This window comes from Crocodylus siamensis, chromosome 1 (genome assembly GCF_052110815.1).
Source record: "Crocodylus siamensis isolate JL-2025a chromosome 1, ASM5211081v1, whole genome shotgun sequence".
NCBI classification, from domain to species: Eukaryota; Metazoa; Chordata; order Crocodylia; family Crocodylidae; genus Crocodylus; species Crocodylus siamensis.
The window spans coordinates 118919943-118932091 of record NC_143395.1 but is presented as its reverse complement, the minus strand read 5'-3'; the positions used below and the strand labels follow the sequence as shown (position 1 = coordinate 118932091).

The window sequence follows — 12149 nt, the reverse complement described above, 5'->3', positions numbered from 1 at the left end:
CCAGATCATGCCATGGTAAGAAATGCAAAACCTGCCACCATATCTCCAGTATCTTCACAATTATTACACCGCACAACAGAACCATCACCACTCCTGGATCTTACAGCTGCACCTTCAGAAACATCATATATCTCATCCAGTGCACCAAATGCCCTGATGAAAAATACATAGGAGATACCGAGCAACAACTGTGCACCAGAATGAGTGCACACCGGAAATCTATTACAGGCAAGAATACCTGTGGGGGCACATTTCTCACAAGAAAGCCACTCTGTCTCCAATCTCTCATGCCTGATCCTCAAAGGGAATTTACAAACCATCTTTCACAGACAAGCCTATAAACTTCACTTCATCAACCTCCTAGATACAGAAACTCATGGGCTTAATATAGACTGACATTGGATTTATGACACACTATAACCTGCCCGATATCTGACTCCCCAGGTACCTCTCCACTCTTACCTGCTACATCCCCCTTCCCCAGTACCCCTCCTGTCCTGTCGCTCACCCCCTGACACCTCAATTTATATTTTCAGTAACTGGCTTTCTTGTATGCATACTAGCTTCTGGCTTCTTGTATGCTTCTTACTAGCTAAGCTTACCTAGATCCTCAAAACACCACTGCAACCAGCAAGCCTCAGACCTCTCAAAGATCTTACAGGTCTGGGCTGTCCCCAGCCAGGACTGCATGCGTGCAGTAGCTGGAACTTATAAGGCTCCTCCTACCCACCTTTCACCAGGGCTGGTTGTAGTCCTGGCATTTCTTGGGGGCTGCTGTGCCACTGGCAGTCCCACCAGGCCTCCTGACCCTGGCAGAGTCCAGTTTTAGGTCATGTCCAGGACCTGGGGTCTCATTCCCCATAGCCCCAGCCCATACCTCCAGGTTTGTCCTGGTACGGGAGCTCAGCAGAAAGATGTTCTTCCCCTGCTGGCTGGTGATAAACTAAACTGCCACCTCTAGCTCTGAGAGTGGGGCATTAAATGGTTGTCAAAGAAAATTAAAAAAGCAAATAGGTGCAGAGTGAGGAGGGTGGCACTTACTCCATTTGCAGGTGGAGCTTGCAGAACTCCAGCAGCAGGAGATTCACCTTCAGGAACACCTGCTGGTGCACCAAACCAGGATCCAACAAAGTGTGTGCGGGGAGGGGAGTCGGGGGGATCACAACATCCCCAGCAATGCTGAATATCCTCTCACTTGAAACACTGGTCGGTAAACAGGACAGGGGTTCCCGGGCATCCATGGCCAGATCCAGCCACATCTGGCTGCAGGTTGCCCAATAGACCAAGGGGTCACAGTCAAGTGGCTTCACGTCCTCAGCAAGATAGGTAGCCACCAAAGCCTCCGTGCTACTTGCCCGAGGCTGGGATCTGGTGTCTCTGGACCCCAACATGGAAAGCCATGCCCTTGGCCCACATGGTCAGCACCTGTCATGGAGGAGATGGGCTGCTGTTGGCAGTGCTGGCACGGGAAAGTAGATCCCCCTCTTCCACATCCCCCCTGCCTCTGCCCTTTTCCCTCCCTGTTCACCAGCACCTCTGTCCAATGATCAAGGGTTTTGCTGGTGCACATGCTGCCCTTCACCCTCAGATCACACATGGCCACCAGCACGTGACCCATACTGGACCACAATGGATCCACCTGTTTTTTGATGTCTTCCTTCAGCCACTTCACCAGTGCCTGTACCTCTGGTGACAGTGACTTACCCCAGCCAGGAACACTGATTCCCTAGAACTTCTCCATTTGGTTCTCAAGCTCCCTCACTATGGGGAACACTTGGCTAAGGAGGGCACCGCTAGTGCTGAGGGTCTCAGTGGCCTCAAGGAATGGCTTGAGGACCACCAACATCTGGGAGATAGTAACCCACTCTGCTTTGTTAAATGGGCCACTGATCCCAATCTCCCCAAGCAAGGCCATCTCATAGATGGCCTTCTGTTGCTCCACCAGCCTTTTGAGCATCAGGTATATGGAGTTCCACCAAGTCTCCACATCCTGCATGATTCTGTGCTGCGGGATGCTCAGCTCTGCCTGTTCATCCCACAGCATCTTGGCCACCTTGATGCTCCAGTGGAAGTAGCCCGCTACCTTCCTGTATCTTGAAATGAGCTGGCCGGTAGTAACAGTGCCATCACCAGCAGCCCTGTCCCCCTCCAAGGCATCCCTGACTATGAGGTGTGTGCTACACAGCAGATGCCAACAAAGTTGACATCACGGACCACCTTGACCATATTGGCCCCCTTGTTGGTGACTATGAACTCACAGGTGAGCTTGCCCTGCCCAACAAGCCACCTCTACATCATGTGGCTCATGGCTACCATGATCTCCCTTGCCATGTGGGACCCATCCATCACCTCCACTTAAAAGAGAGTCCACCAACGGCCTGACTGATTCCACCAGTGCCTTGTGAGGGAGAGTTACGCATGATCTCCACCCCAGCTGCTCCAGCTGTCCGAGGTAAAGTGCAAGGTTACCTGTGGACCTGCCTTGAGCAGCTCTACCCTCAAATACTCCCTGAATGCCTCATACAAGAAGGGTATCACCTGCTAAAGGCGGGGCATGTGGGCACTTGGTAGGATGGGGCCATGAGCATCATAAGCCTCCTGAACCTGGGATGCTCAACTAAGGAGAAGGGCTAGCCATCCAGAGCAAGCATCTCCCCAATGTCCAGCTGACCTTGCTCACCCTTGCAACGCTCCCCTCTTTGTCTGTGACTTTCCCCAACTGCTCCAAGGTGGCCTGCCTCTGCTTTGTGGGGACGGGGGCTTTGGAGCAAGAGGGGGACTTCCCTTTGGGCATGCTACCACTGGTGATAGGCTGAGGAGGAGCAAGGGTAAGGGGGCGCTGTCTCCTGAGATGCAGCAGCATTGCCATGGTGGTGAAGTATTTCACCTCCTTGCCCCAGCTGATCTGCCTTTGGCAGTGCTGGCAGGTAGCATATCTGGGATCATCTGCCAACTCAGAAAGATTCCACACTACACTACCCACCCCACTTCTGGGTTGAGGGTAGTGATCTTGCCTTATTCTCCTCCTCAGCAGGCAGAGGCACAACATGAAGGGAAGCTAGGCCACCAAGCCCCCACAACCTCCTCCAGAGTGCATTCCAAAAGAGACTTGCCTGTAGGGGAACTTTGTGGGATGTGGAGCACAAACTCAAATTCTCACTTCTTCCCCAGAATTTCCCTGGCTATGGTACTGAGCTCCCCTAGTTCCAGATCCAGCTCCTCCTCTGGCACTGGGAGGTTCACGCTGGGAGCTGAAATTGAGGTAGAGGAGACTGTCATGCTGGTGCTGGTAGCTATTTCTGCTGTTAGTGGAGGTGGTGCAGGTACAAGGACCTCCCTGCTCCCACCTCCTTGCTCCCACTAGCAGCAGAAGCCTCATGGCTGCTAGGGAAGAGGATGAATCTAAGTTTGGGCTCAGGGGAACTTGCTCCCCATACCCTCTCTAGCCCCTCTCCCCCCCTGCCAGAAGACCTGGCACCTGCCTTTCCAGCAAACTTCATAATGTTAGCTGTGCTGGAAAATGTGTGTGTGTTTATTATATCTTCTTCTATCTGTTTACTATATCTTCTATCTGTTTACTAGATAAAAGAGACCACCTAGAGAGACTAGATAGGGAGACTAGCAAAAGAGTGAGGAGGATGACTAGGAAGCCAGCTGTTGCAGCTAGTACCTTTCACAAGCTGCTGCTTCCAGACAAACAGTTCACAAAAGGGACAGAAAGGTTCCACACAGAGCCTTATATGCTGTTTCTACGTCCCTCCCAGAGCACTGTAACTGGAAGGAAACTCAGGGAAAGATCACAGTCACTGGCTAGCTACAGACGTCAATATCAGAGCAGCCTTTCCCCTCCTTCTCCCCACTCCCTCTTCTCAGCTTCTATTTCCCCACAAGACCGCCTCTTCCAAATCGCCAAATCTTTTTCCGAATCGATCTGGAAGCTTCTAATCAATTTGAGCTTTTTATGGGTCTCCCAATTCAATTTGGATTCGGCTGCCAAATTGGGCTGAATCTTCTCTGAACTGAATTGCAACCGAAGCTTTGCAAACCCCTATTAACTAGTGCTAAATGACCATTAGGCATCTTAAAGTTACTCCATTTTGAGTCACGATTATATTTGAGCTGGGATACCTAGCATGAGTCGAGTTAACCTGAAACAAAACCAATTTGCAGTCCTCCAGTATCCCAGGAGACACAGCTGCCAGATGTACTAGTGATCACCCAAGATTCTATGGCCCTGGACTGACAGCTGGGAACAGTTGGGACATAGGTGAGTGGGGAGGGAGAGAAAAGAGGTGAAGGGGGGTAGGGAAGCCAGGGCATGGAGAAGGGGTGAGGGGCAGGACTGAATGGCAAAAGCAGGAGGGGGTAGGAGGAAAGCGGGTGTAGGTATATGGGTACTTGCCCCCTCATCCCCCCCAAATTGCCCCCCCACCCCAAGATAGCTCCCCCGCCACCCAAATTGTCCCCTCCACCCTCCATTTCTCCCTGCACCCCCAGATCAACTGTGATTAGTCCAAAAGTAGTGGAGATGCAGGTAGAGGACTCCCTTCCTGCCTACTCCTTGGGTCCCTCCAGTCCACACTGCCCCAGCACACCCAGATTGAGCCCCCAGCAGGTCCCACAATGGAAAGGAAGGCAGGGGCAAGTGGGTGGAAAGAAAGGGGCAAGGAGCTGCCAGGCACCTGTGAGGCCCAGTAAGGGCTGGATCCAGGTGTGAAGGGTGGCATGGGCTTCAGGAAGCCTGAGAGCACGTAGTGGAAGAGACCTCCCCACTGCTGTCACTACCACTGCTCTTGGGCAGATTGGGGTGGTAGGACATTGATCCAGAGGTTAAAGTGGGGATCGAAAAGCTGATGGGAGGCAGCAGTGTGATTTTGGGGGCAGAGAGGTGATCCAAGTAGCATTGGGGGAGGGCCTCCTCCCTCTCCTCCCCAACCTATACTGTGGCTAGACAGCCCATGACCAGGGCAGGAACAGAGCAGACTTGCAACGCCTAGCCATGCCCCTGCTCATCAGCCCTCTAATACCAACTTTGAGCAGCATACATGAGAGAGGCTATTAACTCCAAATATGCGACTAATCACTAGCACTAATTAATTTTAATGTAGACTAGCATTCCATAGTCTTCTTTCTAAATCTACTGTGTAATCTCACCCTAACATATTGTTACTGTGCTATATTCAACAATTGCTAAATTATAGATTACATGACAAAGGCAACAACATTTCATTTACTGGCAAAGTGATCTCATTTCATTGTATGCATCCCATACAGGTAAATTTTAAGGCACATTAAAAAGTGATAGAGAGAACACGTAACTGTAAAATGCATTATGTGCTTTACAAATCACATAAATTAAAAGTACTATCACATATAAGTGTAATCATTCCTTTCTATCACTGGCAAGCATCTGTCTCAGTTTAATCAAGCACTGAGACAAAGATGGGACAATTCCCATTTGGAAAAAAAGGATAGCAATCTGTATGGCAACATTGGTTCAGTTAAGCTGATCCAGAAAAGAATCTTAGAGTCATTATAAGATGCCAAAATGAACATGGGCCGACAGTGTGGGGATGCGGTCAGGAAGGCCAACCGCACCTTGTTGTGCATCCACAGATGCACCTCCAGCAGGTCCAAGGAGGTGATCCTCCCCCTCTATGCGACACTGGTCAGGCTGCAGTTGGAGTACTGCATCCAGTTCTGGGCGCTGCACTTCAGGAGGGATGTGGAAAACATGGAGAGGGTCTAGAAGAGGGCCACTTGCATGATCAGGGGGCAGCAGGGCAGGCCCTACAAGGAGAGGCTACGGGACCTAAACCTGTTCAGCCTCCACAAGAGAAGGCTGAGAGAGGATCTAATGGCCATTTACAAACTAGTCAGGGGGGACCAGCAGGCATTGGGAGAGTCCCTGTTCCCCCGAGCACTCCCAAAAGTGACAAGAAATAACGGTCACAAGCTGGCAGAGGGTAGATTCAGGCTAAATATCAGGAGGTGCTACTTTACTGTCAGGGCGGCTAGGATCTGGAACCAGCTTCCAAGAGAAGTGGTGCTGGCTCCTACCCTGGGCGTCTTTAAAAGAAGGCTGGATAAATACGTTGCCGGGGTCTTTTGACCCCAGTACTCTTTCCTGCCATGGCAGGGGGTCGGGCTTGATGATCTGCTCAGGTCCCCTCCGACCCTACCAACTATGAAACTATGAAGCTTCCTTCACAAATACAAATGAAAAATAAGCATGTTAAAAGCAACAGGAAAGTATGGGGGACCTGGACCTGATAAATGTTAATGCCACTTAGATAATCAAAAGATTGAAATATTGTTTTGAATTGTAAAATACTGTATTTACTTATTAACAATAAGAAAGTGATACACTCTATGCAGAGAGATTTAGTGGATGTACTCCCTCTACATGGCATATGCACAACTCTCATTAACAGGAACATAACTCTTAGAATTTCAACCTCCTCCCATACCTCTGACTGGGTGCATTCATACTTCACAAGAAGTGCTGCAAGTTCACTACGTGTGGTTTCAGCTGCAGCCCGATAGCGACTTATCTGTTCTCGAATGACAGGGATGTCCGAAAGAAGATGATCATAAGCTCCCTGGGTAGCAGAGTCAAAACAAAAGGGCAAAGTTAAGGCATCATGTTTCTGAACATCTCTGTTTCTGCATATGTTTGCTTCAGTAACTTAACCCCTCCCCACCATATACTCAAAATACTGTATTCCTGCATACTAAATGGTTTAGATAGGTACAAGTCCATACAAATCAAAAAGTTTTATCTCTTTATATAATTTGACCCTGAACATTATTAAAATTGGAAAGTCCAGTACCAGTGATATGTGGCTATTACGTGTTTAAAAATTAAAGACAAAGAATTATTATATAATACCTTTGGCCAGAGACTGAGGTTGTCTACCCCATATCAACTCCCTTCTCTTACCTGTGCATGACTATTTCAGTATTCAGTATACACATATACTGGAATATACTGCATACCGATATTGTGTACAGCTTTCTATTCCCAAAAATAAAAAAATATGTATGTTAGGGAGAAAAGTAGAATGAGAGATTTAAAAGCATCAAAATATAATATATTAAAGTCAGGGAACTATCCACCCTATCCCCATCCTTCCTGTTCCCCTGACGACCCTATAATTCAGTATGAGGACAATGAAGGTAGGGATTCAGCTAATGCCTCCACCTCTATTTCGGAGGTGGAGGCTCTCAACCCTGAGTCTTGTTTTTGTGCTCTCTGAGAACAGCTTGCAGCACTTATCCCAGGAAGCCCAATTATTGTACATAAAACAAGATTAATCTAATTGAGAAAACAAAGCAAACTGAGGAACAAAAAGTAAGTATTCCAATTCATGTCTAAATAGAGGTCTTGGCAACAGGCCCTCTAGATAAAGCAATAGTAACCACAAAATATGCCCTAAATAAGATTGTGTCTAACATCCTTAATATAGAATTGTGTTCAGTTCATTCAGGGATCACAAGGAACGAGAAGACATAAGGTATTTTTCCCTAACTCCATCAGTTTTACTGCCAAACTGGAAGAAAATTGTACTCCTCTTAACAAATACAACACAGTTCAGGACTGCTGCTCAGGAGACACTCCGAGGGCAAAGGAGGAGATAGGATGCAGTCTAAATCACATATTGGCCAGCAAAGCAAATAGCACACTGGTATGTGCACAGTGAACTCCTGTTAAGGCTGTTTTGGAGCTTATGTACATATAGTATCCCTGATGATTAACTATTCCTGATTTATTCCACATACATGGAGTTAAGCAGGAGTAACTCCCTGTGAAGGAGAAACCATATTTGGGACTTATTTACACTTGCATGTTCATACAGAGTAAGGCAGGGCTTGAATCTAAAGTGGGACAACTATTCAAGAATAACTCCATAAAATGTGTGGATACCCACAGAATAAAAATCTGTCATTAGTGCAGGACTACTCTGACCTGAGCAATTATTCTGAGGCTACAGGTTATCTCCACATCAGAGGAGAAAATGGGGAAAAAAATGTTTGTGGCATTTAAAAAAACATAATTGATGAGTGTTGAGAAACACTAGGAGTGACTGATTAGCAGGTATAATGGAAGCAACTATACTGAGTGCAGCTGAAGCAGGCAAAAGTTAAAGGTAAATGTGATAAAGGCTCTGAAATATACCATGCAGAGCATGTGTGCCCATACACATAGGCACATACACACCCACTTTCTCCTATGCATTTTGATTGACAGCCAAAAAACATCAGTGTTCTAAGGATTAAAATAAGAATAGGCAGCATGGAGCACTTATACAAAACAAAACTACAATCATCTACCTCAGGGCTGTGCAGTTCCCTAGCGGCAGTGGCCACATGACTGCAGGCTGCACCAGGGAAAGCCATGGACTCTCTAAGCTGCACACCACATGTCCTGCCCTCCCCCCCACCACTGTGCATACAAACCCCCCCACTGCTGCACCATGTGCCCATGTGGCACCAAGCTCGCCCTTAGCCCCCTGGGCCACATGGCACTAAGCTGCCCCACCAACTGGGGCAGGAGCAAGCAGCAAAAGACAAAGGAAGGAGGGGGAACCCAGAGATTCTGTTTGGTGTTGCTGAAGCAACAGCTGGGTAGGGGCCCAAGGGCCACAACTTACTTAAACCCTCACGAGCTGCATGCGCTCCATCTTTTTAGCTGAAATACTGTCGCATGTAGTCACAGGCCATGTGTACAAACCCTGCACCACACAAAAATAGGGTTGAGAGTTACTCTGGAGCCTAGTAGTTCCACTTCACCATACCCTGAAGGCATGTGAGGATTGGAAAAAGACTGAACAAAGGAGAACCCCAACTCAAGAGGAAACAGGACAGACTGTTGGGGCAATTTCTGACAAAGTGCAGAGCCTATTTCCACCCTTATTGAATGCTCAAGGTCCCAAAGGTGGATGTAGGCAGGACTATTACAAACTATTACTTTCAGGAGTTCATTGCCAATTGACTAGCAAAAGTATCATCACACTCCAGACTGTTCAAGGCTGTAGAAGGAAGGTGAGTTCTCTGGGACTAGTTATTTTGTTCTTACTCTGTTTCCATGTTCTTCTTTTCCTTTTATTTCTCTTTGTTTTCTCAGAGGCCTACAATGGATAAGTTTCCACTCCTAACCAAGGGATGGCAACTGTCCTGACCTGGATTGCCAGAACTTGAATATGTATACAGTTCCATGGCACCAAAGCGATGACAGCCAAATATCACTCTTAACCCAGTAGTGTAAGAGCAGTGTTGTAACCGTGATAGTCCAGAAGTTATACAAGAGCCAGGGATTTCACATGGACCAGCTATGTAGTTCAAATAAAGTAAGACGAGCTTTGGAATACAAGACATTCTTCCGTAGGCCTTGATCTCCCAGTAATCATTTTCTTTTCTTCTGCTAACTGTTTGTCTGCTACTCCTGCCTTCTGCTGTGTCTGGGTTCCTACGATCAGAGACCTGATGAAGAACGTCTTGCATTCAAAAAGCTTATCTAACTTTATCCCAGCTACATAGTTGGTCCAATAAAAGATATCACCCTAAGAAATCTTTGCCTCTCTCAGTAGTAACCCACAAAGAGTTTGTTCTTATTGTTCAACTATGTGGCCCTGATTTGGAGAAACTAGAAAAAAAACAGGTCTTAGGGTAACACTGTATCTCTTCAGTAACTACCTAAAAAGTTAATGTAATTGATATTATTGTGCATATAAGAAGTAAAACAGTCTGTTAATGGCCTGAGTAATTGGTTTTATTTGAGGATAAAACAAGTGCACAAATGAAAACAATGTATTCTAGAGCTGAAAGAACAAATACTGACACAATTGCTCATAAAATATTAAATCTTCATAGAAAACTCTGCCCAGTAATTTAGTTTGTAGGATTATCATATTTTCCAAAAGGCTAAACTGTTGACTCAACAGATCACTGAAATATATTCCAAATGACAAGACAACCCCTGCCTAAACACAAAAGGAACCACAAGACAAAAACCACATCAGCTTCTGCAAAATACATCTCTTACCACATGAATATTTACACCCAGGCACAAATTTCCCAAGCCTCCATCCTTGCCAAACACCTATACAAATAGATGTATGTAAGGCTTCATTCCTTAACCACACTCAGGCTATACTGATCAAGGATGAAGCAAAGTGGAAGGTAATTCCAAGGCTAAGAGCCTTCATGAAGAACTCTCTACTAGCATGTACTCTAGTTTATAGGCTTTCATTTATCCCAACTGTGCTAATGAGGTGAGTCATATTTCAAATCACAAAGGCTTCACAGGACAGACTTACCACCTGAAATTCCATCCAGAAACCTACAGATCAATAGAAACTTCAGCCCACATGATCACTTGCTTACTAATAAGCTACAACATGCTTCTGCTAATTTCTGTATCAACTTCAGTTTCCAGATTGAATTAAAGTATAAATTTAGAAGGCATTGTACAAAGCCAACTCCACATCAGAAAGAAACATAGTCACAATTTCCTGACCAGATGAAGGTAGAAAAAGTCATCTAGGTTACTACAGATATATGGTTGTCTAAACAACATGGCAAGATACCTTCCATACCAACTTGCTAACTGGAGCTGCAGCAGCAGATACACTCCCTCAGAATCACTCCTATGATCCTTTCCACATGTAGCCCGGGTACACCCAGGGGGGTATGCCCTGTCCTCCAATGACAGTGGCGGGGGTCAAGCAGGGTGCTGATGGAGAGGCCAGCTACTAGAGCAGTTCCCTCTCCTCTCTACAAAGCCAGGCCGAGACCGAGTGCTTAATTATATACAATTTATTACTATAATAAATACTTAAGATAAAACAAGAAATATTTACAGTAAAGCTTAGCATATGACACTACATATAATATCCCACAATTCACATAAACCATATAACTTACAAATATATAATAATTAATACATTGAACATGATAGTTGCGGTTACAACACGATAAACATATATGGTGAATCAACTTATATAACCCAAATAAGTTAATACTATTTCCTAGACCTACCAAGTAACAATACAAATATACATATTAACACATTAAGAACATATAAACCATATAAACTGCCTTAAAGAATACCCATAACTATATAGACCGTGACACAACAATCACCCTAAATAGGGTGTGCACTCAGTACCTCCCCTCGCCTTTAGGGCCTTGGGATATGGACACATCCCTCCCGCAATAGAGGTGTCCTGTGCCCACCTTCCCTGCAGGGCCCGCTTCCCCATCAACTCATGCTTCATTTCTGAACCAGCGAAGGCTCATCCCCTGGAGGCCAATCCTGAAAGAGCCTCTCTCCAGTAGTGCCTTGAGGTCTCCTCAGTGGCCTGGCAACCAGCACTGGGCAGCCCAGGGCTCTTTCTCGCTCATGTTCCACTGTTCCACTGTCTCATACCGGGGGTCCTCCCTTTCCTGGGCCCTGCTCTGAGCACCAGGGCTCTTTTAGTTAAAGGTGGAGCCACACTGCGGGGCTCCACTCACTTGGTCTAGGGCCAGGGCTAACTAGGCAGGTCCTCAGTGCACCAACCCACACACTGGGTGAAGCCCGAGCAGCTGTAAGCTGCTCCCAGGGTGGATTCTCCATGTGCTGATCTGCACACTGTGTGGGGCCCGAGCAGCCTTGAGCTGCTCCCAAGGCCAGCTCTCCATGTACCAATCTGCATACAGACTGCCCAGCCATTTGCCAGGTTCACAGACTCAAGCTGCCTCAAGTGCCTCCTAGAGCCTGATGCCCATGTGCCAATTTGCACCCTGCTGAAGCTCAAGCAGGATCCCAAGGACAGCCATCTCTGGAGCTCCTCTCTCCTTGCTATCCCTTGCCATCTCTCCCCAGCATGCTGAGCATGCTTCTCTTTTATACTTCTCAGGGGCTCCACCCCCAAAGTTCTCCGGATCTGGCTGGTGCATTTCTGATCCAGGTCCAGATGCTCCTTGCCCCCTCCCTTTGGAAAAGGGCAGGGCATTGCTTCACTTGCGCTGCCTCCGGGTTGGTGGGCAGGCTCCACCAATCAAACAGCAGACCCTCGAGCCTGGGACTCAACCCAAACCCCAAAAAGGTAAGCCTGCTATACACGTTATCTTGTTTTCAACCTAGCAATACCCCCTCGACACTG

The 12149-nt window shown here is 47.0% G+C and overlaps 1 protein-coding gene across 1 annotated transcript in view; it reads right to left on the bottom strand.

Moving 5' to 3' along the window:
- The window catches only part of CCDC170 (coiled-coil domain containing 170), a 124413-nt gene that overhangs the window by 100470 nt on the left and 11794 nt on the right, over window positions 1–12149 (bottom strand). Inside the window, exon 4 of the mRNA XM_090041504.1 lies at window positions 6471–6602. Coding sequence (XP_089897630.1) covers window positions 6471–6602 — 132 coding nt within the window. The remainder of the gene's footprint in view (window positions 1–6470; window positions 6603–12149) is intronic.